Source organism: Zalophus californianus, chromosome 15 (genome assembly GCF_009762305.2).
Source record: "Zalophus californianus isolate mZalCal1 chromosome 15, mZalCal1.pri.v2, whole genome shotgun sequence".
Classification (NCBI taxonomy): domain Eukaryota; kingdom Metazoa; phylum Chordata; class Mammalia; order Carnivora; family Otariidae; genus Zalophus; species Zalophus californianus.
The window spans coordinates 61,791,130-61,819,060 of NC_045609.1; the positions used below are offsets into that span (position 1 = coordinate 61,791,130).

General features: G+C 39.0%; 2 protein-coding genes across 3 annotated transcripts in view; both read left to right on the plus strand.

Moving 5' to 3' along the window:
* The first annotated feature begins 10,333 nt into the window (after positions 1 to 10,333).
* On the plus strand, positions 10,334 to 22,072 carry BORCS7 (BLOC-1 related complex subunit 7). Its single transcript, XM_027596107.1, is given in 6 exon segments — positions 10,334 to 10,358; positions 10,361 to 10,590; positions 18,541 to 18,603; positions 18,716 to 18,759; positions 19,724 to 19,744; positions 20,604 to 22,072. Coding segments are annotated over 6 exon segments (435 nt in total). The 3' UTR covers positions 20,656 to 22,072.
* A 4,935-nt stretch (positions 22,073 to 27,007) lies between these two features.
* AS3MT (arsenite methyltransferase) overlaps positions 27,008 to 27,931 on the plus strand; it is a 28,412-nt gene continuing 27,488 nt past the window's right edge. For both annotated transcript variants that reach the window (XM_027596607.2, XM_027596606.2), the window contains exon 1: positions 27,008 to 27,927. In XM_027596607.2, the coding sequence (XP_027452408.1) occupies positions 27,675 to 27,927 (253 nt within the window). In that variant the 5' untranslated portion in view covers positions 27,008 to 27,674. The remainder of the gene's footprint in view (positions 27,928 to 27,931) is intronic.

Below are 27,931 nucleotides of genomic sequence, written 5' to 3' on the forward strand. Positions count from 1 at the left end.
AACTACAACTCTGACAAAACAAATTTAAAAATATCTAAATAAATGGAGAGATGCCATGTTCATGGATGGGAATGATCAGTATTGTAAGATATCAGTTCTTCTCAATTTGACTTATAGATTCAGTGCAATCCTAATCAAAATCACAGCAAGTTATTTTGTGGGTATTAAAAAACTAATTCTCAAGTTTATATAGAAAGGTAAAAGAGGGGCACCTGGCTGGCTCAGTTGGTAGAGTGTGTGACTCTTGATCTTGGTGTTGTGAGTTTGAGCCCCACGTTGGGTGTAGAGATTACTTAAAAATAAAATCTTAAAAAAAATGGAAAGGCAAGGGGCACCTGGGTGGCTCCGTCATTAAGCATCTGGCTTCGGCTCAGGTCATGATCCCAGGGTCCTGGGATCGAGCCCTGCATCGGGCTCCCTGCTTCTCTCTCTCCCACTCCCCCTGCTTGTGCTCCCTCTCTACCTGTCTCTCTCTCTGTCAAATAAATAAATAAAATCTTTAAAAAAAAAAAAGGAAAGGCAAGAGACCCAGAATTGCCAACACAATACAGAAGAACAAAGTTGGAGGACCGACACTACCTGATTCAAGACTTACTGTAAAAGCTACAATAATCAAGACAATGTGTTACTGGTGAAAGAACAGACAAATAGGTCAATGGAACAGAATAGAGAGCCCAGAAATAGACACAAATGGAAATAGTTAACTGCTCTTTGACAAAGTAGCAAAGGCTACTGAATGGAGAAAGGATAGTTTCCTTAATAAATGATGCTGGAACAATGACATCCTTAGGAAGGAAGGAAGGGAGGGAGGGAGGGAGGGAGGGAAGGAGGGAGGAAGGAAGGATTACACAATAGACCTTACACCTTCCAAAGAAGTTATTATGAAAAAATGGATCATAGACCTAAATGTAAATCACAAAACTATAAAACTCCTAGAAGGTAACAGAGAAAATTCAGGGACCTTCAGTTTGGTGATGACTCTTTAGATACACACCATAAGCATAATCCATGAAAGAAAAAAAAAGATAAGTTGGACTCCCTTAAAATTTAAAACTGTACCATGAAAGTCACTGTTAAAAAAAATGAAGAAACAAGCCACAGACTGGGAGATAATATTTACAAAACATATATTTGATAAAAGATTAGTATCCAAAATATGCAAAGAACTTTGAAACCCACCAATAAGAAAACAACCCAATTTAAAAATGGGCAACAGATCTGGACAGACATCTCACCATAGATGATATATACATGGCAAATAAGCATATAAAAAGACACTGGATGTTTTATGTCATTAGGGAATTGCAAATTAAAACAATGAGAGACCCACTACACACATATTAGAATGGCTAAAATCCCCAAACTGACAATACCAGATGCTGACCAATGTGGAGCAACAGGAACTCTTATTCATAGCTGGTGGGAATGCAACCACTTTGGAAGACAGTTTGGCAGTTCCTTACAAAACTAAACATTCTTATCATTTTATACCCATTAGAATGGCTATTATATTTTTAAAAAAACCAGAAAGTAACAAGTGTTGGTGAAAGCGTGGAGAAATTGGAAACCTCATGCATTACTGGTGGTGATGTAAAATGGTGCAGCTTCTGTGGAAAAGTATGGTTGTTCCTCAAAATGTTAAACATAGAATTACCGTCTGAGCCAGCATTTCTATACCTAGATATGTGTCCAGAAGAATTGACAAGAGGGACTCAAATAGATACTCGTACACCAATGTTCACAGCAACATTATTCACAATAGCCAAATGGAATCAGCCCAAGTGTCCACCAACATGAATGGATGAACAAATGTGTTATAGACACACAATGGACTATTACTCAGCCATAAAAAGAATGAAGTTCTAAAACGTTCTGCGATATGGATTAACTTTGAAAACCTTTTGCTAAGTGAAATAAGCTAGACACAAAAGGACAAATGTTGTATGATTCCACTTGCAAGAGGTATCTAGAATAGGTAAATTCATAGTGACATAAATCAGAAGAGTGGTTACCAAGGGCTGGAAGGGAGGGGGAAATAGGAAGTAATTATTTAAGGGGTACAGAGTTTCTGTTTGGGACAGTGAAAAAGTTTGGGAAATAGGCGCATGGGTGTATCAGTACACTCTTAATGTACCTAATACTGAATGGTACACTAAAAAAATTGTTAAGATGGTAAATTTTACGTTATTTCTATTTTATCATCATAAAAAATATGACCCAACAATTGTGTTTCTAGGTATTTAAGAAAATCAGTAAAAATTTATACCCACACAAAACCTACACACAAATATTTATAACCACTTTATTCATAATTGCAAAACACTGGAAGAAACCATTCATTAGTAGGCAAATGGATAAGCCAACTGTGGTACATCCATACAAAGAAATATTATTCAGTGATAAAAAGAAATGAACTATCAAACCACAAAAAGACATGGGGAAGTTCAAATATACAGTTTGTTTGTTTATTTGTTTATTTATTTATTTTAAGATTTTATTTTATTTATTTGACAGAGAGAGAGAGAGCACAAGTAAGCAGAGAGGCAGGCAGAGAGGGAGAAGCAGGCTCTCCGCTGAGCAGGGAGCCCAACGCGGGGCTTGATCCCAGGACCCCAGGATCATGACCTGAGCCGAAGGCAGTCGCTTAACTGACTGAGCCATCCAGGCGCCCCACACAGAGTTTATTTAAAGAAGCTAGTCTGAAAAGGCTATGTACTGTATAATTCTAACTAATTGACAATTTCAGAAAGGCAAACTAGAGGGACAGTAAAAATATCAGTGGTTGCCAGGGGCCCAAGGGGAGGGAGGAGGGTTGAATAGGTGGAGTACAGGGGATTTTTAGGGCAGTAAAACTATTCTGTATGATGCTGTAATGGTGGACACATGACATTTTGCATCTATCAGAACCCATAAAACCCAAACAACACAAAAAGTGAATCCTAATGGAAAGTATGAGCATTGTTTAATAATAATGCATCAATATTGGTTCATCAATTTTAACAAATATACCACAGGAATGCAAAATGTTATTAACAGAGGAAATTTTGAGTAAGGGAGAAGAAACAAGATCCTTTTCACAAAAATGACTCTATTCTTTTGGACTCTGTAAAGAGATACAGTCTATTGAGGGTGTGGGGGAGTCATATCCTTGGAATAGCCCTACAGAATACTTAACCTTGTATCTGTGGTGGCACTAAAGAGTCTAATTGCAACATATGAAACAGAACTCAGAAGCTACACAAGAAATGTATCAACCTTGATGGAGCTGAAGTATAGCATCTCTGGGTGTTGTGACAATTATTTATTGCTGTATCTTGCACTTCTTCTTTAGGACTTTAGGAAGGGTACCATTATTGGTATATTGTTTTTCAAGTTGACTGTACTAGTGATAGCTTGGGGAAATGAAATTGTAATGTTAGAGTGATGATCGTCTCTAGAAAAGCCTAGACTCAGGCAAGTTATTATTACTAGTAAGGGGAACTAGCATAGTCATAAAGATAGAACCTGACATTAGGGGCACCTGGGTGGCTCAGTTGGTTGGGCATCTGCCTTCAGCTCAGGTCGTGATCTCAGGGTCCTGGGATCAAGCCCCACATCGGGCTCCCTGCTCAGCAGAGAATCTGCTTTTCCCTCTCCCACTCCCCCTGCTTGTGCTCTCTCTCTCTCTCTGTCAAATAAATAAATAAATAAATAAAAATCTTATAAAAAAGGAAAAATTAAAAAAAAAGAACCTGACATCAGTTTTTTTTAAGTATGAAAACAAGACTATGAAGAGAGTGGCACGTGGAGGGGCCGTGTTCCAAGGGTTTGGGGCGGTAGCTGTCTAGTCCATGTGGTTTTCAGCTTCTTCTGAGGTTTTGAACTACCTGCTTCAAAAGTTTTCTGGTGACCTTAATTTAGGGTCTCTATTGCATGTCAACTTTTCAGTTCTATTAAAATATGTTGTGTTTTTCCAGAGGACTGGGGAGGGACGAAGACAGAAAGACTTTTGAGTAAAGGCCAAGTCTTGTACAATTTAAATTAATAAATAATTGCTTCAGTTAAATGTGTCACCTTATCACTGGATCAATCAGCTGGAATGTAGAAAACATAGGGAGAGGGGCGCCTGGGTGGCTCAGTTGTTAAGCGTCTGCCTTTGGCTCAGGTCGTGATCCCGGGGTCCTGGGATCGAGCCCTGCATTGGGCTCCCCGCTCAGTGGGAAGCCTGCTTCTCCCTCTCCCACCCCCCCTGCTTGTGTTCCCTCTCTCGCTGTGTCTCTCTCTGTCAAATAAATAAATAAAATCTTAAAAAAAAAAAGAAAACATAGGGAGAAATTAGGTACAATATACAAAATATAATAGAATTTTAGCCATTGTACTTGTGGCTTTTCAACATGGAAATGTCTCAACTCATTCAGAAAATAAATGGACTCTTAACAGTGCACATAGAAGAAGTTAATTTATAAAATCTATTTTGGAGAAGTTCAAAATAGCCTTTAGGCACGGTTTCAGTCCTTTACAACTTCTCAGTTTTTTACAATTCTTTACCTTTACAATTTTTTAAGTTGAGACTTTATTTTTTTAGAGCAGTTCAAAGTTGAGGGGAAGGTACAGAGAGTTCCCATATATTCCCTGCCTCCACACACACAGAGCCTTTCCCACAAAAGTGGTACCTTCGTTACAGCTCATGAACCTATGCTGACACATCATTATCACTGCAAATCCATGGTTTATATTAGGGCTACTCTTGGTGGTATATACTCTATGGGTTTGGACAAATGTGCAATGACATTTATCTATCATTATCATATCATTAGAATAGTTTCACTCACCCCAAAATCTTCTGTGCTCCGCCTCTTCATCTCACTCCCCCGGGCCCCTGGCAACCACTAATCTTTTTACTGCCTCTATAGTTTTGAATTTTCCAGAATGTGATAGAGTTGGAATTGTACCTTTACAAACTTTTGCAGAATTATTTAGTTATAGATGAGACATGGACGGGCCACATCCTCTGTTAGCCTAAAATAAATTTTCAATCAGTGTTCTGTATCATGACCAGTTTGTACCTACTGGAATGAGGTGTTTCATGGAGAATTTAATCTAGTGTCTTTTTGAGATTTTATCTGGTGCTGTAAGGTGATGATTCTGGTTTTGAAAGATCTTACCTTTGTAGGTCTTAAACTCAACCATTCTTCATGGTTCTTTTCAGAATTTGGTGGGCCAGATTTTGTGTTGTTATTTATTTATTTAATTTTAAATAAAATTAAAATTATTTCAAAAAAAATTTTTTTTAAAGATTTTATTTATTTGACAGAGACAGACAGTGAGAGCAGGAACACAAGCAGGGGGAGTGGGAGAGGGAGAAGCAGGCTTCCCGCGGAGCGGGGAGCCCGATGCGGGGCTCGATCCCAGGACCCTGGGATCATGACCTGAGCCGAAGGCAGCCGCTTAACGACTGAGCCACCCAGGCGCCCTCAAAAATTTTTTTTTTAAAGCGGGGCACTGCCCGGGTGCCTTCGGCCCAGGTTATGGTCCCAGGGTCCTGGGATCGAGCCCCCCATCGGGCTCCTTGTGCAGTGGGGAGTGTTCTTCTCCCTCTCCCTCTGCCCTTCTCTCCCTCTCCCCAGCTCATACTTGCTCTCTCTCTCCTTCAAATAAAGTCTTTTAAGAAAAATAAAGAGAGAGAGTGTGCGTGTGCGCCAGGGGCAGGGGGCAGAGAGAAAGGGAGAGAGTTTCTCTCTTGCAGCACCGAACCTGAAATGGAGCTTGATCCCATTAGCCTGAGATTATGACCTGAGCTGCAATCATGAGTTACATGCTTAACAGACTGAGCCACTAAGGTGCCCCTAGATTTTGTGTATTTATGATTGAATCCTTTAACTTCTCCATGAATTTATCATTATTTTTATTGTCTTATATGAGGTTCTTGTATACAAACTTATAATCACAGCAGCCTGTTTAACATGGTTATCTTTAATGTATGTATGCAGGATTATAGTTTCTCTAGTATAATACTGTGACTTTCTACCTTTAGAACCAACAATTATTTTAGGTAATATCAAGGCATCAAGTAATTCACATTTGTCATTTACTTTAAAAAAGTTTTCTGGGGGCACCTGGGTGGCTCAGTTGGTTTAGTGTCTGCCTTGGGCTCTGGTCATGATCCCAGGGTCCTGGGCTCCCTGCTTAGTGGGGAGGCTGCTTCTCCCTCTCCCTCTGCCTGCCACTCCCCTTGCTTGTGCTCTCTCTGTCAAATAAATAAATAAAATCTTTTTTAAAAAGTAAAAAAAATTTTTTTCTGAGGAAGTTTATTTTTTAAAAAAGATTTTATTTATTTGAGAAAGCAAGAGCAAGGGGAGGGGCAAGGGAGAAGCAGACTCCCCACTGAGCAGGGAGCCCTATGTGGGGCTTGATCTCAGGACCCTAGGATCATGACCCGAGCCAAAGGCAGATGCTTAACTGACTGAGCCACCCAGGCACCCTTTCTGAGGAGGTTAAAAGAAAACTCTTTAGTAGCATTTTAAAGAAGTTTATTCTTTTATTTATTTTTAAGGATTTTATTTATTTATTTGACAGATAGAGACATACCGAGAGAGGGAACACAAGCAGGGGGAGTGGGAGAGGGAGAAGCAGGCTCCCCACTGAGCAGGGAGCCCGATGCGGGGCTTGATCCCAGGACCCTGGGATCATGCATGACCTGAGCCAAAGGCAGATGCTTAACGACTGAGCCACCCAGGTGCCCAAAGTTTATCCTTTTAAAGGCATGGCAACTATTAGGTTACATATCTACCGTTTTATTTGAGTTACTTGATATGCCCTAGAAAGAGCCATAGTTTACCCATTTAGACCTTTGACTTTGGTAAGGAATTGGATTTTACAAGAGTTACTAGACTACCTATATCAAACCTAGTGCTGTCATTTTTTATATTTACTAAGAGGTCAATCAACAAATGACATTGGATCAATATTTAGTATTAGCATGTCCAAAAGTTCTTTTCTGGTCATGGACACTTCTTGAACTGTAGAAATACAATCTAGGATTCTCCTTCACTGGGTAAAGATTATAGAGTTTCTGGATTAAGAAAGTTACACCAGAAGATGATAATATGAGAAAGAGAGAGTAACGATAATTCATAATTAGTTAATCAGTTAGTGGAAAAAGATTGGGTGGTTTCAATTAGCAAAAGGGATGTGATAATATCAGCCAGTTTCCAGTCTAAAAGACCTCAACCATTAACCCTCAAAGGCCAGCTTTGGTTGGGTGGGAGACTATTGTGCCTGTGATTCCATCCATTCTCTGTGGAACACTCTCTTATACATTCAAAAGAAACAAGATAATCCTGGAAAAGGCAAAATCCCTTGTGAAATAGCTTTGCACAGAGAGATAAACGACAACAAAAGCAAGGCAAGCAGCAGAATTATCATATTAATGGCAAAAATATTTATCAAACAATATACCACCAAACAAAAGGTCTTATAACCTTATACAAAGACCTAGGTTTCATAACTAAATGGTGCATTGCCAGACCCAAAGGTCTAATTACTTAATACAAAGATCCAGGCCTAGTGATCTTATACAAGTCCAGTAAGTGCACCTGTAGAACTGAGGGTCCCTGGAATGCTGCCAAGTGAGGGTCTTCAAAATGATGTTGCTGGAACCTCTAGAATTATCAAAAATGATAAGACAATAGCTCCATATATGACATAGAAAGACAAAAATGAATTTGTATTATAATTATTATAATAAAGGAGAACAGGGAGTCTCTCTAAGCAGAGTAGACTGCTGATCATAATAGAGTTTGGGGGAAGCATAGACTTCAGGGATTGATGGACATAAGAAGGTTGATATTATCTATAGAAGTGTTACTTGGGTAAGACTATTGTTGATTGATTGGCACTCTCAGGGGTAATTATTGGCATGAATTAGTTCCTGGATGACTGACTTTCAGAAGTGACCCTGATTGCTTGATTTGCAAAAGGGATTAACTGAGGTTAGTTGTCATTAACTGATTGAACAGATTTCAAACAAGTTCTGGTGGTATATTAGTCTTCTATTTCTGTATAACAATATTACCACAAACAGTGGCTTAAAACAACACATGTTTATTATCTTATGGTTCCTGTGGGTCAGGAATCCAAGTACAACTTTTCTGGGCCATCTACTTAGGGTCTCACAAGGCTGCTGTAATCAAGGTGTGAACTGGGGCTGGGTTCTCATCTGGAGGCTCAACTGGGTAAGGATCTATTTCCCCACTTGCCTGGTTGTTACTAGTATTCAGTTCCTTTAGGATGTTTAATTGAGTGCTTCATTTTTATTTATTTAATTAATTAATTTATTTTTGCTGGTTGTCAGCTGGAGGCTCATTTCTCAGTGACTAGAAGCAGTTCCTTGCTATGTGGAGTTCTCCAGCATGGCCACTTGCTTTCTTGCAGCCAGCAAAAGGGAAAGAGACTTCAGCAAGATGGGCCTTATGGTCTTTGTAATCACATAATCATGTATACACAATCACGTATCTCCCAACAACTATGCATATTCTATTGGTTAGAAGCAAGACACAGGTCCTGCCCACATGTAAGAGAAGGGGATCACACAAGCATGGCTACATAGCAATCTCTTCCTAAATTTGTGGGTGTGGAGCAACTGGAGTCTCCCACACTGCTATTGGGAACATAAAATGGTAAAAATTTTGGTAAATGATTTGGCAGTTTTTTTTAAAAGATTGTATTTATTTATTTGAGAGAGAGAGCACAAGCTGGGGGAGGGGCAGAGGGAGAGGGAGAAGCAGACTCCCCACTGAGCAGGGAGCCCAACACAGGGCCTGATCCTAGGACTCTGGGATCATGACCTGAGCTAAAGGCAGACATTCAACTGACTGAGCCACCCAGGTGCCCCAGCAGTTATTATTTTTTTTAAGATATATTTATTTATTATTTTAGAGAGAGAGAGAGACTGAGAAGGGGGAAGGGCAGAGGGAGAGGGAGAGAATCTTCAGCAGACAACCCACTGAGCCAGGAGCCCAACACAGGGCTTGATCCCAAGACTCTGAGATCATGATTCCGAGATCATGACTTGAGCTGAAACCGAGAGTCCAGAGGCCCAACGAACTGAGCCACCCAGGTACCTCTGGCAGTTTCTTGAAAAATTAAACACTTATACGACCCAGCCATTCCACTCCTAGATATTATCCAAGATAAATGAAAACAACCCACATAAGGACTTGCATATGAATGCCATAGCAGCTTTATTTATAGTAGCCCCAAAGTAGAAACAACCCAAATGTCTATCCACAGGTAAATGGATAAACAAAATGAGATATACAAATGATGGTATATTTCTTAGCAATAAAAAGGAACAGACTAGTGATACACACTACAATGTGGATAACTCTCAAAATCATTATGCTGAAAGAAGCTAGACAAAAAGGATACTTCCTGTATTATTCCAATTATATAACATTGTAGAAATGCAAATTAGTTTATAGTGTTAGGAAGCAGATCGGTTGATTGTTGCCTAGAGTGAGGGAGAGATGGACTGCAAATAGGCACTTTAGAAACTTAGGATAAAAATGTTCTGTATCTTAATTGTGGTGGTTCACAGGTGTGTGCATCTGTCCCACCAATCAAAGTGTACACTATAAAAGAAGATAGTTATTGCACATAAATTATACCTCAATAAAATTAAGAACAAGAATTAAATGAAAGAAGCAAGAGACATGAATCTAGACACTTGGAGAGAAAGTAATGTTGATGCTGAGTACACGTTATTCTGAACAAAATTTACAATATAACACCATCCTCATCTCTTGTGCATTAGCTAAAAAAGAAATAGAGCTACCTGAAACATTTCGGTATTAATTCATTTCCAAGGTGATGATCAGGTTGCTTTTAATAGAAAAAAGAGATCATTTATCATAAAAAATTACTAATGATGTTGAGCATTTCCTCCATTTATTAGCTGTTTACATGGCTCATCACATGGCCTGGGAGCTCCTCAGAGACAAGGCCTGTATCTTTTCTCTACCCTCAGCCTAGCACAGTTTGATATTTACTAAATGGAATTTTATTAAAATTGAAGTGAATGGTCTTAATTCGTTCTCATAACCCTTTGGAGACGTGAATATTATTACTTCTTACTGATGAACGCAAGACGCAAAGCTTGAGTAATTTGCAGTCACAAAACTAAATGGCAGAAGTAGGACTATAATCCAGGCTTTCTGATTCTAACCCATAGATTTACTGAAATTGTCCTCTGTCCGCTCCAGGGATGTCTACCTGGGCCCTATCTTCCTCAGGATATCAACTGAATATTTTAAATGAATTTAAAGTTAGCTAAGGGTCAACCTCCGCTGGGCGCATGCGTCCCTTCCTTTTCCCACGGTGTAAAGAGACACCACCTCGCTTCCTTCCGCCTTGACGCCTTTTGGCACCAGCGACTCGCCGTTGCCCAGGCTGCGGCGTTCACTAGTTGAGGTGATGGCGACTGGGACACCAGATTCGCAAGCGCGATTCGGTCAGTCTGTGAAGGGGCTCCTCACAGAGAAGGTGAACACCTGTGGTACGGACGTGATCGCGCTCACCAAGCAGGTGCTGAAAGGCTCCCGGAGCTCCGAGGTGAGCTGGGAGTGGACTTTATGGCCCAATATCCCGGGGCCCCGAGTCCTCCATAGCTGTGAGAAGGGGATCGCATTACCTCCTGGGAATTGTAGGCTGTGAGCCGCTCCCTGAGAGAAGAGCTCGTTTGCGAAGGGCGCGTGTTGCATTCTGGGATGTGTAGTCTCTGGGGGATTAGCGATATAGGGAGGGGGGTAAAAACGGGATTGTGGGAATCTGCTTTAAAGCAGAGATTGCTGCAGGACGGCGGATAAGATAGTGGTCCTAGCCAGTTCATAATTTGTTTCATGGCGTTCCTTTTTTCTGGCCCCCAAATTCCGCATGGTTTTGCCCTCAACATCCCAGATTCCTTTCACACTTTTGTGCATCGTCTTTGGATTTGTTCTTTTCTGATTTGTCTTTCTGGTCACATCTTGGTTTTCTGTTTATTAGATTAGCTTTCTCCTTTGCCCCTATTTCCCCTTCATTCTGTAGCTGGTTCCGTGAATGGAGTTATAGGATGGCTTTTCACACCAGAAAGCTTTATGTATGTACAACGTGTCTCCAAAAAAAGTTGTATTTATTGTACTCTTAGATATTCACCCACGAGAAATGAAAATATATGTCCACACAAAGACTTGTACATGTGCATAACCCATTATCCGTGATAGGGTCAAACTGGAAACGACCCAAATGTCCGTTGACAAATGAATGGACAAACAAAATGGTTCTGATGACTGAGCCATTCCACTCCTAGGTTTTTACCCAAGAGAAATGGTAACATGCCTCTCATTTTGTTAGTAAGCCGACCACATACATAACATATTATCTAAGAGTTCCTGTTTTGGTTTCTTTAAAGTGGAACAACATCTTGAATACACCTGAGAAACAATCTGAATACAAAGTCTTTTTAGATCTTTGTGAACTTCTTCTGTAGAACTTGATCATTATCTTGCTCATAATTAACTCAATGGCAGTGTGACTTAGTGCTCATCTTCAACAAGTATTGCTTATTTTCAACTTAGTTTTCATAATAATATCAACTCTCTCTTTTAACTCATATTTCATCAGTCTCTATGTAATTGCAGTAACAAGCATAATATGGCCACAAGCTTTTGAACTTGTATATGGGTATTCATAGCAGCTTCATTCAGATTAGTTTAGGATCCAGTAGAATTGTCTTTACAGAATCATCTTTTATGTTATGTCCTTAGCTTGTATTGGTAGTGACTACAAGAAATAACCATATGAAGAAGGTGTTTGCATTTACCATAACACTATTGTTGAAGTCACTGATTTGGTGATCCCAAGTATGTTTTGTGTGAGGTCACACATGATATACTCATTTTAGGATTCAGTATCAGAGGAAAGTTCTTCTCTTTTTGAGGAATTGTTATGTTGCCTTTTACCAAATAAGAATTCTGCAAATACCCTGAAACAAATAATATGTTATATGTTAATAAACAAAAAAGAATTATGCAAATGAGGGGCACCTGGGTGGCTCAATCAGTTAAGCGTCTGCCTTCCACTCAGGTCATGATGCTGGAGTCATGGGATTGAGTCCCCTTTAGGGCTCCTTGCCAAACGGGGAGACTGCTTCTCCCTCTGCCTGCCACTCCTTCTGCCTGTGCACACATACCCTCTCTGACAAATAAATAAATAAAATCTTAAAAAAAAGAATTATGCAAATGCAAGTGTTTCACTTTTTGCCTTGGTTGCACAGAAGTTCCCCTTACATCAGTTTTAGTGGTAGACACATTTACTTCCTTCTCCTTTTAATGACTTTTAGATTCTGTTTCTATTTTTAAAAAAAAAATGTGTGTGGTATAAATTGCCTTCAGTCTTTTTGTAGGAGAAACAACGTATAAATATATAAATTTAAAAAAATAGTGTTCATAGTTAACCACCAGTATGTATTGAACATTCATATTCATTCTAATAAACTTAACTTTTGTTGAGCATCTACTATGTGCAGGACACTGCTGTGTTTTATGTAGCTTAATTTGTTAAATCTTTGCACTTACTAATAGAGGAGGTATGTTTCTTACATAGAAGATACGAAGAGGGAATTTAATTTTTCCAAGGTTACAATGTAGCAAGGAAGGAGTAGAACGAGGATTCAAACCTAGGCAGACTGGTTCTAGGCTCATAATCTTGGGCACCACCTCTCATACTAACTGGTTTAGTGACCCAAAAGCCATGGTGTCACCGTTGACTGCCCTAATGTCACTTGCTCCTTTCTCTTCCTCCTTGTGTATTTTTCACATGAGATTCTTCTGGAGTAGATTTAGATTGGCTGTTCAGTAAATGGTGTGGATTGAGTTAAACTGAAATTGTTCCAACTTTCTGGGAGGGTTGACACATGATCTCTCAGTTCTCTGACTTTTGTCTTTTTATTGGATCTCTTACATGGTACTTATCACATACCATTTTGACTTTTCCTGTAGTTACTTATGTATTTTTGCCATTTCCTTTACTAGACTTTAGATTATTTGGAGTGTCTTTTTGATTTTCTTTTTTTTTTTTTTTTGTAGCATATATCAGTACTGTACTTTATTCCTTTTTAAGACTGAATAATATTCCATTGTATGTATATACGACATTTTGTTTATCCATTCATTTGGTGATGGAGATTTGTGTTGTTTCCACCTTTTGACTTTGTGAATATGCTGCGTAGACATTTATATATAAATACCTATTTGGGACCCTGCTTCCAGTTATTTTGGGTAATTGCTGAATTGCAATTGCAGTTGCAATTGCAGTAATTCTATGTTTAATTTTTTGAGGAACCACTGTACTGTTTAGCACAATGGGTGTACCATTTTACGTTGCCAGCAAATGCACCAGCGTCCCAGATACTTCACATCATGGACAACATTTGTCATCTTCCATTTTAATCATAGCCATCCTGATAGGTATAAACTGGTACCCCCAAGTGGTTTTGATTTGCATTTCCCCAGACACTAGTGATGTTGAACATTGTTCTTGTTCTTACTGGCCATTTGTATATCTTTGGAGATATGTCTATGAAGGTCCATTGTCCATGTCCAAATTGGACTTTTTGTTGTTGAGTTCTTTTGTTGTTGTAGGAGTTCTTCACATATTCTGAATGTTAATCTGTTATCAGATATTATTTGCACATATTTTCTCCCATTCTGTGAGTTTCCCTTTCATTTTCTTGATAGTGTTCTGAGTTCAGAGAGCTGAATCTCCTAGAGAAAAAATGTCTCGAGTGTTAACAGTTTATTTCACACAACAGTGTCTGCTTCTGGTTTTTTGGGGTCTAGTGGCAATTGTCTTCTCCAGGAGGGTATACTTTCTTTCTATTCCTTAGACTTTCTTCTCCAGCTTTTTAAAAAAAATTTATTTATTTGCGGGGGGCAGAGGGAGAGGGAGAAGCAGGCTCCCCACCTGAGCAGGGAGCCTGACATGGGGCTCGATCCCGGGACCCCAGGATCATAATCTGAGGTAAAGGCAGACACTTAACAGGCTGAACCACCCAGGTGCCCCAAGCTTTTCTTTTTTTCTTTTATTTATTTTTAATTCAATTTAATTTTATTATGTTAGTCACCATACAATACATCATTAGTTTTTGATGTAGTGATCCATGATTCATTGTTTTCATATAACACGTGGTGCTCCATGCAGTACGTGCCCTCCTTAATTCCCATCACCCGGCTAACCCATACTTCCACCCCCCCTCCCCTCTAAAACCCTCAGTTTGCTTCTCAGAGTCCACAGTCTCTCATGGTTCATCTCTTCCTCCGATTCCCCCCGCTTCATTTTTCCTTTCCTTCTCCTAATGTCCTCCATGTTATTCCTTATGTTCCACAGATAAGTGAAACCATGTGATAATTGACTTTCTCTGCTTGACTTATTTCACTTAGCATAATCTCCTCCAGTCCCATCCATGTTGATGTAAAAGTTGGGTATTCATCCTTTCTGATGGCTGAGTACTATTCCATTGTATATATGGACCACATCTTCTTTATCCATTCGTCTGTTGTAGGGCATCTCGGCTCTTTCCACAGTTTGGCTATTGCGGACATTGCTGCTATGAACATTGGGGTGCCTATGGCCCTTCTTTTCACTACATCTGTGTCTTTGGGGTAAATACCCAGTAGTGCAATTGCTGGGTCATAGGGTAGTTCTATTTTTAATTTTTTGAGGATCCTCCACACTGTTTTCCAAAGTGGCTGTACCAACTTGCATTCCCACCAACAGTGTAAGAGGGTTCCCTTTTCTCCACAACCTTTCCAACATTTGTTGTTTCTTGCCTTGTCAATTTTTGCCATTCTAACTGGCGTAAGGTGGTATCTCAATGTGGTTTTGATTTGAATTTCCCTGATGGCTAATGATGATGAAAATTTTTCAATGACATTTTTCAAAGTGCTGGAAAAACAATCCTAAAATTTGTATGGGATCAGAAAAGACCCTGAATTGCCAAGGAAATGTTGAAAAAGAAAATCAAAGTTGGGGGCATCACGTTGCCTGATTTCAAGCTATATTACAAAGAAGTGATCGCTAAGACAGCATGGTACTGGCACAAAAACAGACATATAGACTAATGGAACAGAAGAGAGAGCCCAGATACGGACCCTCAACTCTATGGTCAAATAATCTTTGTTCAAGCTTTTCTTTTTTTAAAGATTTTATTTATTTATTTGTCAGAGAGAGAGAGAGAGAGAGAGCTGCGCGCACGCACACGGAGGGGGAGTGGCAGGCAGAGGGGGAAGCAGGCTCCTGCTGAGCAGGGAGCCCAACCTGGGGCTTGATTCCAGGACCCTGGGATCATGACCCGAGCTAAAGGCAGACACTTAACTGACTGAGCCACACAGGCTTCCTCTTCTCCAGCTTTTTGAGTTGTTATTGGTGTGCCCCAAATTGTCCCAAAGCCACAGGGCACCTCCCTGGGGTTAGTCCTGAAGGAAAGGAAGCTCTTGGTCTCATTGTGGACAGGGAGCCTGATTTTTAGTTTGAATCCTTCTTAGTCCGTAGAACATTGCTTCTCTTTTCACCAATCTCCATGTGGCTGTTTTGTTTGATTAGCTGACAATTTCCATGTGTAAAGCTCTCCTTCCATGGGATTCATTTAACAAATATTTATTGTCTGCTATGTGCCATGAACTATTCTAGGTATAAGGGAGAGGATGGTACACAAAACTAGGTCCCCGTACTTAGGGAGCTTACATTTTAGTGAAGAGACAGACAAACAAATGAAACAAAAAATCAGGTGGTAGTAAATATCATGAAGAAAAACTAAGCTGGGAGTAGAGAGTGATGAAAGGGTTTTCCTTAAATAGGGTGGTCAGGGAAGGGCCCTCTAATGAGGGGACATTGAGGCAGACACTTGAATGAAGTGAGAGAGCAGGCCACATGGACGTCTGGAGGCAGAGTGCTGCAAGTAGAAGAAATGGCAAATGCACAGGCCTTGAGATGGGAATGTGGACAGGGTGTGCAAGGAGGCCAGTATGGCTGGAGCACCAAGTGGGGAAGAGCATGCCAACCTTGTGCCCACAGCACAATGAATGCATGTGACCCCCATGCACCTCCAGTCGAGTTGTGTGCTGAGTAAAGGGTCTGTTGTGTGTGGGTTGGTTTTTTTTTTTTTTAGGGTCCATTGTGTTTTACCTTACACCTGTGTTTATGCTTGCTATTTTAACTACATTACTTAATGCAATAATATGGACAATGATGAACTAGAATGAAAACACAAAGAGGGTTGGTATTGCTATGAAAACAAAGTTGAAAAATCTTGTTGAAGACGAGGAGCGAACAAATAACAACGTAGTAACAGTACCTGTTGAAGATGAGGAGCTAAGATTGCTATTGACTTACTTATGAGCAAAGCAATAGTAAAAGCCTAGGGGGAAATACTCAAGATGTTGTTCTGCTTTAAAGAAACCCAACCCAGACATCTTAGATGATATGTGATGTGTGTGGTTGGTTTATGCAAGAAAATGATGCAGAATGCCAATGGATACATCTGTCATCAAAGCAGGGCCTTGGCCCAGCATTGCAACAGCTCCTGCATTCCAGGAATCACGAGTCTCCTTGAGTCTATCTTTGAAATGATCACCCACCCCTACCCCCCTTTTTAACGGCCACTCCTGTGGCTCAGGCCACTTTCATTGCTTGCCTAGACTATGGCAGTGTTCTCCCAACCAGTCTCTGCCTTCAGTTCCTGCTCCAGTCCATTCTGCTTGCCACGCTTCTAAAACAGTAAATCTGATCATGCCCAATCTTTAGGTGTCTGCTAGAAGTTACTTCTTTTCGGAAGCCCTCCCTGAACACCTGCCCCTGTAATGGGGCAGACACCCGACTCCCCATGCTGCCTGGTCATCTGGTGCTTCCCCATCGGAAGTTACCACAAGGATTGTAGTGCCTGTGTCCTCTTTGTAACACCAGATTGTGAGCCCTGTGAAGACAGGGGTTGTGTCTCTTCCTGGCATACTGTCAGCACTGAATAAATATTTGTTAACTGAATTAATGCATGAGGAAGATTCTTTTGGAACCTTTTCTTTCTGCCATCAGTTTGTCAGTCACCATCTCCCATCTATAGGACTTTGGAGTTTGCCACTTAAAAGTGGCCACAAGGAGGAAATAGGCACTCTGATACATTGTGGGTGGGAATATGGAATGGTATAACCCCAGTAAGACCCTCTCATCCAGCAATCATAGTCATAATTCTGTGAGTCTATCCCAAAGATATGCTAGCAAAAAGACACAAAGATATATAAGGTTTTTTTTTGTAGCACTACCTCTAAAAGCAAAGACTGCAAATAGCCCCAAAGTCTGGTTGAATTATCTTACAGGGACATCTATACAGCACAGTGCTCTGCAGCCATAAGACAGCAATGTGCAGATTCAGTATTTACTGCAATCTATTTCAGCATATCTTGTCAAGTGAAAATAGCAGCGTGTGGTGTGGAAGAGTGCAGGTAGTAGCTTACATTTTAAGTAAGGGGGGCAGATTATATATGTATGGCCACTTTTAAAAAGACACAATGGAAAGGTAAGTTATTTATTTATTTATTTATTTATTTATTTATTTATTTATTTATTTATTTTTTTAAAGATTTTATTTATTTATTTGACAGAGAGAGAGAGACAGCGAGAGCAGGAACACAAGCAGGGGGAGTGGGAGAGGGAGAAGCAGGCTTCCCGCGGAGCAGGGAGCCCGATGTGGGACTCGATCCCAGGACCCTGGGATCATGACCTGAGCCGAAGGCAGACGCTTAACGACTGAGCCACCCAGGCGCCCCTATTTATTTATTTTTTAATTAAGTAGGCTCCATGCCCAACGTGGGGCTTGAACTCAAGACCCTGAGATCAAGAGTCACATGCTGTACTGCCTGAGCCAATCAGGTGCCCCTAAAAAAATATTTATGCATAGGGGAGAGAGAATGGGGAAGGGAAGGGACAGGGATGGAAGGTCTTATTTTACTGTCTCAACATGAGAAGCACGTAAATTTTTATAAATGAAAATAAACAGTTGCCGCAGGGGAGATTATCTGGGGGCTGTAGCAGTGACGGTATTCCTGGTAAATATGAGGTCATCGGTCCCCTTTTCATCAGAATCTCTCTGACCCAAGGGAACAGGGACAATGGGTAGGACACACAGTAACTCCCCTTCCATGGTTGGACTTTAATGTCTGCCAGGAGCCGGGTGTGACCGTAGGCCAGAAACCTCTCTCGATCTCCTCTTGCCTCCTAACTCTGCAGTTCCGGAGCCCTTGATTTCTCAAAAAGTAGCCTTTGGAGCAGATGTTGAGCCCATGCCAGCACCGCCACAGTGACACTGAATTTGGATTTTCAACGTGAACAAATAGAAGATTATCCTCTGTTAAATTTGGAGCATTTGTGGTTGTATGGGGGAGGGGAGGAGAGAGGGTGGTGGTATAACAGCTGCAGAGAGATTACAGGAAGTTTGCAGATTTTGATCATTACCACTTTATTTTTGTCTTCCAGCTGCTAGGTCAGGCAGCTCGAAACATGGTCCTGCAGGAAGATGCCATCTTGCACTCAGAAGATGTAAGAAACAATTTCTTTTGTGATTTGGGTTTTATTTACATAATTTGTGTGGCTACAGGGAAGTGGAATGTTCTCTTTGTCTGTTTTTTTGTTTTGTTTTGTTTTAATGCAGAGTTTAAGGAAAATGGCGATAATAACAACACACCTTCAATACCAGTGAGTATGCCTTCTGCAGTGCCGGCTTGCTGCAAAGTCACATTCCGCAGGCTGCCCCCTCTTGCCTTTGTGCTTCAGCACACTTTCCTGTGAAGGCAGGAGTTGGGAGTAAAGGTGGGGTTAGTCAAGAAGGAGCTCCTTCTGGAAAAGATGGCGGTGACTGCAGAAGCTGGAGTATGGGTGAGATCAAGAGCAGGGACTGCCTTTTGTGAGCCTCTCTGTGTTCATTTGGGGGCTCCTTAGAGGGAGAGACTATGAACCGCAGGAGGGCAGGGCCCATGCCAGGACCATGCTCGCACAGTGCTCGGCACTGAGTAGACACTTAATCAATATTTGTTGACAACCTGTGCCCAAGGTCTCTCCTGGGGAATCTGCACTTTCACTAGGGAATCAAGTGTAACTGTGACCTGTATCCTCTAGTTCCCCCATTTAACCCAGCCCTAGCTACGTAGAAATGATCCAGGAGATTCTGAAATACAGAGAACCCTTTCTCTGTTATAATTTTGAATACAATTATAATTAGCTTTTCATTGTATTTCATTTTGCTTTATATCTTATATAGTTGATATGACTTATGTACCTATTGGAAATGTATGATTGAGAATTTAACTCTTGATATTTAAACAGCTAAATGTTCATTCTTGGGGTATGTGCATATCAGGTGTGTGACCATTAGATTCCACGTACCCAAGCTGAATGTGAGCCATGCATACAGTTTGTGGTACTGCCTCCCTCAGTCTGATAGAGTATCATTAGTTCTTCAGGTTTAGAGTCCATCTTCTTAGCAACTCTGCACTCAGATAGTGAACAGAGCTTCAAGAGCACAGTCTTAAGCTAGAATGGACAGAAATACAGAACGTGACATAAGCCGGAAATTTGTTCTGCCTGCAAATATCTAACCATAAGTCGCACTAGTTTTCTGAGATTTTTTATCTTTATTTTCCTCTTTCCCTTTCTGATTTAGGCAAGAAGCTATTCAGAAGAAGTAAGTAACCCCAAAGGTAGGGGAGTCGGGGGACCAACTGAAGCAGGCTACAGGGAATTATACTTTTGGGCCTAGAATCAATGTGAAACTGTAGCTGATATATGCCCTTAAATTGACATATACTCTGGGATAGCTCATTTGGGATATAAAGAAAACAGTACAGTTGACCCTTGAACAATAAAAGTTTGAACTACACGGTTCCACTTATACACAGATTTTTTTTTTTATAAATGCAGTATAGTATTGCAAATGTATTTTCTCTTCCTTATGATTTTCTTAACATTTTTTCCTCTAGCTTAGTTTAAGAGTGTAGTATATAATACATATAACATACAAATTATGTAAATATGTGTGAATTGACTGTTTCTGTTATCAGTAAGGCTTCTGGTCAACAGTAGGCTATTAGTAAAGTTTTGGGGGAGTTAGGTTATACACAGATTTTGACTGTGTGGGGCGTCAGCACCTGTAACCTTCATGTTGTACAAGGGTCAACTGTATATTTCAAAGGCATGCAGTAAGTTAATTCACTGCTAGTAAAGGCTTTCTAAAAATTAGAGGGTGTAGATGCCTAACTTAAGGAATAGAAAAACCTTACATGTTGGTAATATTCATTAAGCAAATGTGCTAAAGTCGTTAAGCAGTCTTGTTTTTTTGAGTGGATTAAATCTGTCCCTTACAATATTGGTTACACTAATTGGCTTTACAAACCTTTTTTTCATAGTTTAAACTTCTGGAACTGTAGTGGACCAATATAAATTTTGATTTAGCTTCAGAAGTATTTATGCATTAAAGTACAAATTGTACCAAGAGATTTTTATTGCTCATGTCAGATAAACTTTACCTCTGTTCTAATTTCTAGTGTTGAGCAGTCTTCTGATCTACAGGACCAGTTGAATCATCTGTTGAAATAGAGCAGCTTGTAAGAGGGAAAAGCACTTCTTTGCCTGACACTGAGAAGGAAATATTTTATTCAGCTACTGTCCTATGGGTTTGATTTTCCATTTTCTTCTCCAAAAGTTAAGTTAGAAAAGATTTATGATGGTGTGCAGTTTCTCCTGAAGAGAAGCTAGGTGGTTGAATTTTGGAAGTACTTCTCGAAGCAGACTAACCCATGCTCTTAGTGAATTTTTAAATGCTCTTGTTTAGTTTGATGTAAAAGCAAAATTAAAGAGGTCTTAGTTTTTTCCATAGAACTTTTATATATGTCAAGAGCTATATCATCTAACTGTGATTCTTAAGCAAATGCTGAATAATGTTTTAAATTCAGAAATACGACTTCTATTGTGAAAACAGGAATGATTAATATTCTTTTTAAAGACTTTTTTTCTTTTAATCATACATTCAGGAAATTTCATGGTCACAGAATGGTGATAGGTAATATCTGTTCTTTTCTATTAACTCAGAGGAGATATTTATTTTATTCATTGTAGCAAATTCCTAAATGAAAATTAGGCAAATGGTATCATATCTGGCCTGCTGCAACCTCCTGCCTTGACCTGCATTCCTAGTTTCTTTGTTGTGACTCTTGATTAGTTGGCCTTGGGTTCATTTTGTAATTTTGCTAGTCATCAGCAGATTCACTTGTAGAACATTATTGCCAAATGCAAAGGCAGTTGAATTACCAGGAATGATTGCAGTGTAGGGTTGTGCCATGGTGAAAACCTTATGTTTTCAGTTATTTGCCCATGTTCATTTAATTTATCTTGCTAAAAGACATTACCTTTGAATGTTTTTGTTTGAATTTTAAATGGGACTACATTGTGTTCTAGGTCATTTCTTATCACTAAAGAATTAGGAGAAAGCTGACATAAGAAAATAGTGTTTTCAGTGAAAGAAAAAAGCAAATAAGAGTCCAATTTAATTCATATTGTATATCATCAAGTCGACTAATCATATTAGATTGTATTGTAGATAAATACAACCTAATAATGCCTATACACATTAACTTAAGGTAAAACAAAAAACTAGGTATGAAGGAATTCAGTTATGCATTCCTTTTATAAACTCTCATTACACTTATTAAATGTAAATGGGCTCAATTCACCTTCAAAAAGAAGGGTCTGGAAACTTCTGGAACTGTAGTGGACCAATATTGACAGCAAATGTTAGCAAATTGACAGCACATGTTAGCAATTGACAGCAAATGTTAGCAAACATTACTATCACTGTTGCTGTTCAGCATTTTGCTGGAGGCCATGTCTAGTGCAGAAGTTAAAAATAAGTATAGCTAATGGGGCGCCTGGGTGGCTCAGTCAGTTAAGCATCTGCCTTCAGCGCAGGTCACAATCCCAGGGTCCTGGGATCGAGTCCCGTGTCAGGCTCCCTGCTCAGTGGGGAAGCCTGCTTCTCCCTCTCCCCCTGTCTGTGGCGCACCCTGCTTGTGCTCTCTTTCTGTCAAATGAATAAATAAATAAAATCTTAAAAAAAAATAAGTATAGCTATTAGCAACAAAGAGACAAAATTATTATCATATTGTAGGATTATCTGCTTAGAAAATCCAAGGACTGATTTTTTTAAAAGGGTCATCAATTTAGAAAACAAAAAGTTCAATCATCCAAGTATACAAGATGCAAGGAAATACCTAACATGACATTTGTAAAAAAATTAAAAATTAAAATAAAGGTATTGTCTAAGTTTTCCTCATCATGCTGGAACAAATATTAAAGTAGCAGTGATTGCTTACGTTATAACTGATAAAACAAATTTCACCACAAAATTTTAATGGTAAATATAAAATTTACATTAAATAATGAAAACCTAGTAGTACTAAATTTAGTCATTTTAAAGAATAGAATGCCAAAAAACATGGAAGAAAAATAGTCAGAAATGCATGAATAGTCAGAAATGTATACATAATTTGATACTATATCTCTTGTAGAAATAAATGGGCTAGATAGAATTAAATGGTGATCAAACATGGAAATAAAAAATACTTCTTTAAATAACATCTGGGTTGTAGAGAATATGTTGAAGGATAATATTTTTAAAATAGTGAAAATTCAAATTCTGTGCAAGAAAATTTATGTGATAATACAGCAATATTTTAAAGCAGTACTATAAAGAAAAAAAATCGTGCTTTAAATCTCTATAGGGAAAAGGGTGTTTTCTTTTTTTAAGGGGTTTGTGGTTAGAACTTAGGGAAGAAATCAAAATAGAATAAGAAAGCCAAGCATGAGTGATAAAAATTTGAAAAAATATGTGATATCATTAATTGGTTCTTACAGATTAAATTGGTAAAGTATTGGGTCACTTGGCTGGCTCAGTTGGTGAAGCATGTGACTCTTGATCTTGGGGTTGTAAGTTCAAGCCCCACGTTGGGTGTGGAGATTACTTAAAAATAAAATCTTAAAAAAGAAGTTAAATTGGTAAAGTGTCAGCTCAATCTAAAAGTACAGATTAGTAAATTTATAATTGAAATGGAGATAATAAATCACTTAGATTTTAAAAGCATGATCTGTCAGCTTGATTCTAAAAATTTAATTACAAGTATCAAAATGTCCACCTCCTTTGAAGATATAATATCACAAAACTGATATTTAAAAGAGAATATGTCCAGGGGGACCTGGCAGGCTCAGTCGGAAGAGCATGCGACTCTTGATCTTGGGGTTGTGAGTTTGAGCCCCATGTTGGGCCTAGAGCTTACTTAAAAATTAAAAAAAAAAGTCTTTTGCCTGTGATAGCTTTCCTGAGAATTTTCTAAACTGTCAAAGAACTTCCATATACTCCCAAAGTATAGAAAACAGTGGTAAGATACCCAGTTCATTTGCTGAAGTAAATATGACTTTCATTTTTATTTTTATTTATTTAAAGATTTTATTTTTAAGTAATCACTACACCCAACATGGGGCTTAAACATACAACCCCGAGGTTAAGAGTTACATGCTCTACTGACTGGGCCAGCCAGGTGCACCTATGACTTTCATTTTTTTTTTGAATATTTATTTATTCATTTGAGAGCAAGAGAGCATGATAGCACATGCATGCGAGTGAGTTGAGGGTAGGGACAGAGGGAGAAGCAGACTCCTTGCTGAGCAGGGAGCACACTCAATCCCAGGATCCTGAGATCATGACCTTAGCCAGAGGTAGATGCTTAGCCGACTGAGCCACCCAGGTGCCCCATTTTTAAAATCTTTTAAAGATTTTATTTATCATTTTTAAAAATTAAAAGCAAAATAACATAAGAAAATTTAGGAGATTCTTATTCATTAACATAGATGAAAAATCCTAATAAAATCTCAGAAAAATTGAATAGAGAAATATTTTTGAAGAATTGCTAAAATAATTCCAGAATTGCAAAGTTGATGTAACAGCTGCAAAACACATTATCTTACATTAATAAGAAACATTAAATCATATATCACTGTAACATACACCAAAAAGACATTTGAAAAAATTAACTTCAATTTCTAATTAAAACTAAAAAAAAAAAAAAAGAAAAAATTTTCTTTCTGAAGAGTTCTTTCTAAAGAACCAACATAGAATATTTGGTGAAGAAGAAAGAATCATAGAATCCCAGAATCTTAGCTCTGTATCAGGCCTCAAAAATGACTGAATTCTGGCCCCATGTTTTACAGATGAGAAAACAGTGAGGGACATCACATAACTTACCCAAAGTTACTGAGTTTGGTGATAGGTCTTTTGAGTACTAGTCTAGCTCTCAATTTAATCTGTTACTTTACTTATAAATAGAAACATGGGTGCTACTTGTCATTTCTAGTATTTAATGCAATACAAAAAAAAGGATCTTGAAAGTAACTGAATCCAATGTATTTACCCCTGCCACTGCATCTCTAGCAAGTAAACATCTAGCTGGTCATCTGGCTTCTGCTTGAATGCTTCCAGTTGGGGAATCCTTTACTTAGAGATGCTGGCCATTTTGGAAAGCTCTACTTCTTTAAAGATTGTCTGTGTACTGAACCACAATCTGCCTTTCTGGACCATTCTGTAATTGTAGCTTCCAAGGTGGGATATGTGGAGGTATGCACAAGGCCATCCTTGGAGGTAAGGGAAGAAAATAATGAAAATTTCTGTGTATGTTTACTTAGCTTTTGCTAATAGTTAAAATATGACTTGATATGAGAGCTCTAATTTGGTCTACATAGCATACTGATCTATACAGCATGCCTGTCATTTAGAATGGGTGATCTTAAAAGCACAAAAACCCCTGTGGCTGGTGCACTGATCAATCAGAATGAATGATGGCTACAAGCAATCTGGTCCAGAATCAGCTCTGTACACTAGATACCTGATGGAAAACTGGAAATCACTCAATTAAAGTTGATGGTGGTTTGCTTTATTGTGGTTTATCCATGTGTGGTTATGTGGATTTTAGGTTTATGAGATGATTCTTGTGAATACCCATAAATTGAAGATAATATATTAAGCAAGTATACTGAACAAGTGGAAAACATTAAAGCCCTTTCCTTAACTCCCATTAATCTGTGCCTTCCAGATAAAGATAGCATTTTACCAATGAGTGAGAAAGTGACTGCTTTCCTAAAGGAACTAATTTATGGAGACCGTATTTTGAAAACTAATATTTAGGAGTGTTTTTGCCATTATACAATTGCCAAGAAACTGATAGCTATAGAAACACACATTTTTACATACTTAATAGTTGGAAATATTCTAAGCTATAAAAATATTCCAACAAGGATTGTTTTAATGGGTTTAACTTGTTAAAAATATTAAAATATAACACCTTCTATTAATATTTAACAATTAATTGACATCAGAGAAGATTGTTATTAGCAGATGAGATTGAAAAATGAGTGTAATATAGTAAATGTCCCATTTAGATATCCATATCTCCTTGCTATCCTAGTGAATAGAAATGCTTGTTACAACCACAGAAGGAAATAAGATAGACAAATACAGTGAACCCTTATATAACACGGGGTTGAGGTACTGACACCTGCACAGTTGAAAATCTGTGTGTATATGTGTATAACTTTTGACTCCCCAAAAACTTAACTACTAATAGCCTCTTATTGACTGGAAGCTTTATCAATAACATAAACAGTCAATAAATACATATTTTATATGTTATATGTATTATATGCTGTATTTACAGTAAAGCAAGCTGGAGAAAAAACAAAATGTTATTAAGAAGATTACAAGGGAAAGAAAATATATTTATAGTACTGTACTTACTGAAAAAAATCTACATAGAAGTGGACCATGCAGTTCAAACCCATGTTTTTCAATATAGGGGTGGAAGAAAAAATTTTCTGTGGGATGAAATGACAACACTTAGGAAACACAAGTGAATTGACTAGAAATTACTAGAGGTTAAAAATGAATTTAGCAGAGTTGCTTTTCTAAATATAATTCAAAACAGACAGAACTGCTACATGCATACCGTATGATTCCATGGCATTCTGGGTAAGGAGGGAGAATAGATTGGTGGTTGTTTAGGAGCTGGTGAGGGAGGGGATGGGGATTTACTACAAAGGGGCACAAAGAAACTTCAGCATGAGAGAGTCTCGATTGTCATATATTCGTTTGTCAGAATTCATGTACTGTACACTAGAGAAAGTTGAATTTTCCTGAATGTAAATTATATCTCAATAAACCTAACTTTTTTTTTTTAAGATTTTATTTATTCATTTGAGACACAGAGATACAGAGAGAGAGAGCATGAGCAGAGAGGCAAAGGGAGACGGAGAAGCAGGCTCCTCGCCCAGCCAGGAGCCCGATGTGGGCCTTGATCCCAGAAACCTGGGATCATGACCTGAGCTGAAGGCAGACGCTTAACCGTCTGAGCCACCCAGGCGCCCTAAACCTGACTTTAAAAATAGATTGAGAATAAATAATTTGTGTAAAAAATGGGCAGAGGACCTGAACAGACATTTCTCCAAAGAAGATGTACAGATGGCCAACAGACACATGAAAAGATGCTCATGATCACTCATCATCAGGAAAATGCAAATCAAAACCACAGTGAGATACCACCTCACACCAGTCAGAATGACTAAAATAAAATCAAAAGGACAAGAAATAACAAGTGTTGGTAAGGATGTGGAGAAAAGGAAACCCTCACCCTGTTGGTGAGAATAGAAACTGGTGCAGTCACTGTGGAAAACAGTATGGGGGTTCCTCAGAAAATTAAAAATAGAACTACCATGTGATCTAGTAATTCCATTGCTGGTTATTTACCCCCCAAAATGAAAACTAATTTGAAAAGGTACATGTACCCCTATGTTTATTGCAGCATGATTTACAGTAGCAAAGATATGGAAGCAACCTAAGTGTCCATCAATAGATGATGGATAAAGAAGAGGTGGTGTATATGTATGTGTATACACACACACAATAATATACAATTTCATATTTATATAATAGAATATTACACAGCCATAGACAAGAATGAGATCTTGCTATTTGGGACAACATGATGGACCCAGGGGGTATTATGCCAAGTGAAATAAGCCAGGCAGAGAAAGACAAATATCACATAATTCACTTATGTGTGGGATCTAAAAAAACAGACTAATAAATACAAATTGGTGGTTGCAGGGGCAGGGATGGGCAAAATTGGTGAAGGGGATTAAGAGGTACAAACTTACAGTTATAAAATGAATAAGTCATGGGGATGAAAAGTACAGTATAGGGAATGTAGTCAGTAATGTAATAAGGTGGCAGATGGCAACTATGCTTGTGGTGAGCATTGTGGAATGTATGGAATTGTGGAATCACTATTTTGTACACCTGAGACTTAGGTAACATTGTATGTCAACTAGACTTCAATTAAAAAAAAAAAAGATTGAGAAAAGATAATTTCATTCCCCAAAGGGGCAAAAATCATATGGGTGTTCATTTAAGTCTCAATACGAGGTTTGTAAAATGAAAGCCACAGTGGAGCAATAAAGGAAGATACTAATGAATAGTAATAGCCTCTTCCTGGTTGGAGAGACTAAAGACAACCGAGATGACACTGGGCCCAGTAGGGCCAGAGCGCCATGTGAGGCCTGATCAGACTGCGTTGGAAGCTCCAGGCAGCAGTGGCGGGTTCCTGCATCCCCCAGCGGGTGGAGTTGGCTGGCACCACCTGGTGCAGGCTCGGGAAGCCCGCCCCTCCGGAGATCAGGCCTGCTTGCCCCGGGGTGGGGCCTTGGGAGAGCTGGCCTGGGGAACTGGTTGTGGGAGTGCCCAAGTCCTGGAGTCCAGAGGCCCAGGAGACAGTGA